General features: G+C 56.0%; 1 protein-coding gene across 1 annotated transcript in view; it reads left to right on the top strand.

Annotated features, from left to right (window-relative positions):
• Positions 1-820: 820 nt before the first annotated feature.
• The window catches only part of LOC113409209 (phospholipid scramblase 3-like), a gene marked incomplete at both ends in the record, with an annotated part of 10,654 nt that continues 5,723 nt past the window's right edge, over positions 821-5,751 (top strand). Inside the window, 2 exon segments of the mRNA XM_029914110.1 lie at positions 821-883; positions 1,808-1,862. Coding sequence (XP_029769970.1) covers positions 821-883; positions 1,808-1,862 — 118 coding nt within the window.

Raw genomic sequence — 5,751 nt, 5'->3', positions numbered from 1 at the left:
GGCCCTGAGAGTTTCCTGTGCTGTGTTCAACTCTCAATAAACCCTCCTGTTTTATGCTGGCTGAGAGTCACTCCGGTCTAGAGAACAGGGTTGCATCAACCCCTTCGGGGGCGGAGGCCCCGGGGGTCCAGAGCGAGTGGACTCACGGCAGAGACAGACGTCCTAAGGCTTAGAGAGGTGCGGCTCCAGGAGGTGAAGGGGCCTGACCCCGAGAGAGAGTGGACCCCCGAGAAGGGCTGTTGCACTGAAAGGGGCACCCCCCACGGACCGCACAGGGCCAGGAGTGGGCACTATCTGTGAGTCCGTGACAGCCGGGGGTTGGCGTCTCAGTGGAGGGGTGTCGGGGGGCTGGATGGGGAAGAATTTGCATCATGGTGTGGGAGGGGAGCGTTGGGTAGTTGGTGGAGGAGGTGCTTGGGTGTGGGGAGGAGATGGGGTTGGGTGTGGGGGGAGTCCGAGATGGGGGGGCTGTGGAGGTAGATGGGTTTGGCATAGGTGAGGGACTAGGGGCACTGGGGCTTAGTCAGGTGGGAGGGCATTCTGGGGCACTTCCTGTATTGGTGCCGCCCAGGGGGAGGAGCTTTGGGGGCACTTCCTGTATGGGGAATAGGGCATGGAGGCAGGACTATGGGTGTAGAGGGAAGGGAGGATTGGCATCTGAAGCACTTCTTGTTCAGGCACTGCCTAGGGGGGCAGGACTTCCTGCATTGGGCATGCCCCAAAGGGCATTGCCCTGGGGGGGCAGTGGGGAGGGTAATGGTCTCTCCTGGGCCCCACGGGGCAGCGTCTGACTCACGTTCGGTGCTGCCCCCCCCCGCAGGTGAAGACGAGCGACAAGGACGTCAAGATGAAGGCCGTGCTGCTGGGGGCCTGCTTCCTCATCGTGAGTGCCCCCCTCCCCCCACATCCCACCGCTGGCAGCAGCAAGCGCCCACACCCCATCCCACCGCTAGCACCAATCAACCCAACCTCGCCATCCCACCACTAGCCCCAATCAACCCAACCTCGCCATCCCACCACTCCCGTCGAAAAATTACCTTCTTCTGTTTTGCCACCAGTTGACCTCTGCCCTCATCCGATGTGTGACACCAACCAACCCACCCACCCTCTCTCCCTATCCACCGACCCATACAGCCAGTTTCTTCCCTTTCCACCCCGGCACCCAAGCACCAGAGAGTCATAGAGTTGAAGGCCAGAAGGGACCACCAGATCATCTTGTCTGACCTCCTGTATCTCACAAGCCAACAACCCCATCCAGCATCCGCACACGAACCAACAACCAAAATAGGCCAACGGATTACAGCCCATGGGAAACTCACCCTCTCCCCATCCTATTGGTTCCACCAGTGAGCACCCCCACCCCCCGCCTGCCACTGGCCACCCTAACTTCTCCTTCCCACAACTCGCATCAACAGTCACTTTGTGCCCCTTTGCCATCCTCATCCCACTGCTATCACCAATGAATGGCCATCCCACTGCTCCCACCAAGCACCTCACTCAACCTCTCCCCCACTTCCACCCCAACCCACATGCTCTCCCACATCCCATTGCTGCCACCAGCCAACCTCTTCTTCATGCCACCAGCCTGCCCTACCTCCCCCTCCACCCCACCTCTCACCCCACCAACCCACCTTGCCCTCTTCCGCTGTTCCACCACCACCCAACCTCCTCTTCTCATAGCCGGAGCCTCCAGGGTGCAGAGGCCGTGACCTGTTTTCTTTCCATGGTGATCCCACCCCGAGATTGGAGATCTACCAATTTGGAAAGCACTAGACTATGTGTCTGTTCCTCTCTCTCCCCTCCCCAGGATTACATGTTCTTCGAGAGAGCGGGCAAGACCGGCCAAAGGAGCACGGTGCTGAGTAGCTAGAGGCGTCTGGACCCCCGCACCTCCCGCTCACTGCCACTTACAGGGACACCCATCCCACCGCTGACACCAAGAGGGGCCCCCATCCCATCTCTAACACCAACGAGGGGCCTTTATGAATAGGACAGCATGTTTAGCGGCCGTCAGGACTGGTGTGGGTGTCAGGGCAGTGAGACTGTTTGCAGAGGTGGCAAGGAGGCCTGCGGGTGTGGGTGCATCCCGTGCCATGGGGCTCGGTGGACAGTGTTGTGTGCACAGCATGATGGGGGCTCCTTCGGTTGTATCTGAAGAACATCAAGCCCTGGGCCTTCTCCCACCAAGGCATCTTTAGGACCTTCACCCAGACAGGAAACTCTGGCCTCCATTGGCTGCCAAATTCCTGGGGTCCTCATATCCCCTGCCCCCACCATGCCGGGAGCCCCTCCCTGTTGGCTGGGGGGTCCCTTGAACACCGAGCCGGTGGTGGCAACATCCCGAAACCAAATCTCTGCCTAATGATATTTCTCATTCTGTATTTTGTGTATTTATCGCTTATAACGAAGTGTCTTGCGCTGAACCTTAAAGGGGGCTTTGTGGGGGGAGCAACATGGTGCTTTTTAATGGGGTTCCCCCCCCCCGGTTCCTCTGAATTCCTGATGCTGAGGAAGGGGCGTCATGCCACGGTGGAGGAATGGTAGGGTTGGCTTGACCCACGGAGGAGCTGTGACCAGCGTGAAGTCATGCCAACCCACGGTGGAGTCATGTGGGCCATGATGGATGGAAGTGAACCCAAGATGGTATGGTGGGCTATTGGCCATGATGGATCGAAGCCAACCCAAGATGGAGGGCCATTGGCCACGATGGATGGAAGCCAACCCAAGGTGGAGGGCCATTGGCCACGATGGATGGAAGCCAACCCAAAATGGTGGGCCGTTGGCCATGATGGATGGAAGCCAACCCAAGAAGTAGGACCCTTGGCTAAGATAGTCATGCCAACCGTGGAGGCACGTTGACCACGATGGAGTCAAGCCAACCCCAGATGGAGACATATTGGCCAACGCGAGAGAAGACAATCTTGGGCCACTCTATTGTGTCTTTCTTTTGTGGGGGGAGTGGATGGGGGAGGAGACTGGAGGGAAGGTGAGAGGAAGGGGAAACTCCCCCACAGGCAGGGGAGGAGGGGACTGGACCTCCTGTCTCAACAGATGGTTTTGCTGGGTTTCCTCCATGGGGAGCCAAAAACAATAAAAGGCTAAGACTTCAGCTGTCCACGGGTCCTCTGTCCCGGCTACTCGTCCGTGAACCACTTCCTCGTGCTCTCTCTGCCCCACACATCCTTCCCCCCACCCTTCATTCTCCCCCAAAATCCAGTTCCCTCTGCCCCCCACAACTCCTTCTCCTCCCACACCCACCACCCCAGTACCTCCACCTCTCTCCCCCCCCAACCACCCCCTCTCCTCTCCCACCCATCTTGTCCTGCCCCACTTCAGGGAGGGTGAAGGTCACAGGGCCCATTCCAGGTGCGGGTGAAGAGGTCCTGGGGAGTCCCATTTGGGGGGGATGGGGAGGAGGGCCCCAATCACACCACCTGGGACACCTGTTTCTAGTTCACCTTTATTACTTTGCACAATAAATACAACACCCGTAATGACTGTACAGTAGGTAGACACGGGGCCCGGCTCGCAGCCACAATCCACCCCCACTACACACCTTCATGTGCAAGTTGCACACCAACTCGCACACGGACAGCTTTGCACACCCCCATTCTGCACACCCAATCCACGCACACGCCTTGTGAAAAATCCCAAACCCCAGGAAGGGGGCGGACGCACCGTCACATGCGAGGGCCGCACGAGCCTCTCCCAAGCTGTGTGCACACACGCACCCCACACCCACAATCATGCCCCCCCAAATGTGCACACAACGGGACAAGCTCCGCACCCAGACCCAAGGGGCACAACCACCCACGCGGGAACACGCAAAAATAGATGACTCGCACAGCCACACCCACTTTCTTACACAACTCACACACCCACAGGCTCCTCCCTAAACGCGCACACAGACAGGCTACAGCCACACAAGCAAGTCACAACCAGCTGCAGGATGCCTGGGTTCTCTCCCCGGCTCTGGGAGGGGAGTGGGGGCTGGTGGGTTAGAGCAGGGGGGGGCTGGGAGCCAGGACTCCTGGGTTCTCTCCCCGGCTCTAGGAGGGGAGTGGGGGGCTGGTGGGTTAGAGCGGGGGGGGCTGGGAGCCAGGACTCCTGGGTTCTCTCCCCGGCTCTGGGAGAGGAGCGGGGGCTGGTGGGTCAGAGCAGGGGGTCTGGGAGCCAGGACTCCTGGGTTCTCTCCCTGGCTCTGGGAGGCCGGAAGGGCCAGGCCAGGCAGAGGTGGGAAGCTGTGGCTGTCTCTGGGCCCTGCTGGGGTGGGTAGGATGTTGCCCCCTTCAGGCCCGGAGGCCACGGCTCAGGATGTAGCGTGAGGCCATGGCCAGGTTCCAGCAATGCTCCAGGAGAGAACCCAGGAGTCCTGGCTCCCATCGCCCCCCCTGCTCTAAACCATCCCCTTGTGCTATGGGAAGGACTTTGAGCTCCATCTAGTGGTTGTGTTTGGTAATGCAGCCCAGGGGGCCTGCGATGCTTTAACTCTCCAGAAGGGGGCGCTCACCTGCTGGAAATTCAAGCTCTCGTTTGCCCCCCTGCCCCAGATCATGCTGAAGGTGGAGCGGGGACAGTCAAACATATGATGAGAAATTCTGAAAATCTGATCTCCTCATATAAAAGAAAAGCTTCTCCTGATCCCACAGGACCAAGCCCCAGATCCAAGTCCAATGATCCCTCAGATCTTACCCCAAATCCACGCTATAGTCAATTCTTGTCAACTAAACTAAAATCTATTAAAAAAGAAAAGAGTTGGTTAAGAGATCAATATACAGACAGACTTGAATTCAACTCTTGAGGTTCAGGTACAGAGCAGAGATGAGCTTGTAGTTGCCAAAAGTCCTTTTAGAAACAGTCCAATGTCCATATTCAGGGTGACTCCAGTCAGTGACTGGGGATCTCAATCCTTGTGGCTTAAGGTTTCCCCCTCTTGAACCCCAAAGCAGATCTGAGATGAAGCAGGATCGTGTCCCAGGGTTTTTATACATTTCCAGCAGCCTTTCGGCCTGAGAAAACAATAGCTCAACTTTCCTTCTCACAAACATCCTGGCAATTAGCACAGGGTCATTTATCCATTAAACAGTTCAGATACAGGTTCCCACAACCTTCAAAGAGACAGAGAGACAATAATACTATTTCCCTCAAGTGTCTTCCTAAATGTTAATATTCCTTTTTTGAGCTTTGACTCCAAGCTCTAGCAATAGACAAGACTTGGTTGCTTCCATCACAAGACCTGAGCAAACATCTCCCCTTCTATCGCTAACGACGCAGACTTGCATTTCAAACCTCTGTCCATTTATAGATCTTCCTAACCCGTGTCTAAAGTTCGGCCCTGGGTCAGGTCAGTCTGGGAGTTCATTAACTCTTCCTGGCCCTGTCACCTTCCAATGAGATATTAGGTTACACTCCTAACGTCACAGCAGTTCAACATATAAGATTTATATTAAAGTAAGTTTGGCTGTAATGCAAGGGCCCTACAGGCCATATCCTGTTAGTTAAGCGCAGGCAAAGTTAGCACATCTATATTAAGACCTTTTACCCAGAAAGCAACGTTGACCTATACCTTGTTACCTAACTAGATAAGTACCCACACCTATGCTGAGGACCTTTTATCTAGCCCAATAGACAATGGAGAATGGCATGGGTTTTTTTCAATGTTGTACCCACAAACTTAACAGGTACACCACAAGAGACTGATCTGTGTACATACCTGTTATTAATATGCACAAACCTACTAGCCTATGGGGT

Source organism: Terrapene carolina, unplaced genomic scaffold (assembly GCF_002925995.2).
Source record: "Terrapene carolina triunguis isolate 2854851 unplaced genomic scaffold, T_m_triunguis-2.0 Scaffold31060, whole genome shotgun sequence".
Lineage (NCBI taxonomy): Eukaryota > Metazoa > Chordata > Testudines > Emydidae > Terrapene > Terrapene triunguis.
The sequence above is the reverse complement of the archived record's forward strand: the minus strand, read 5'-3'. Positions and strand labels throughout refer to the sequence as shown.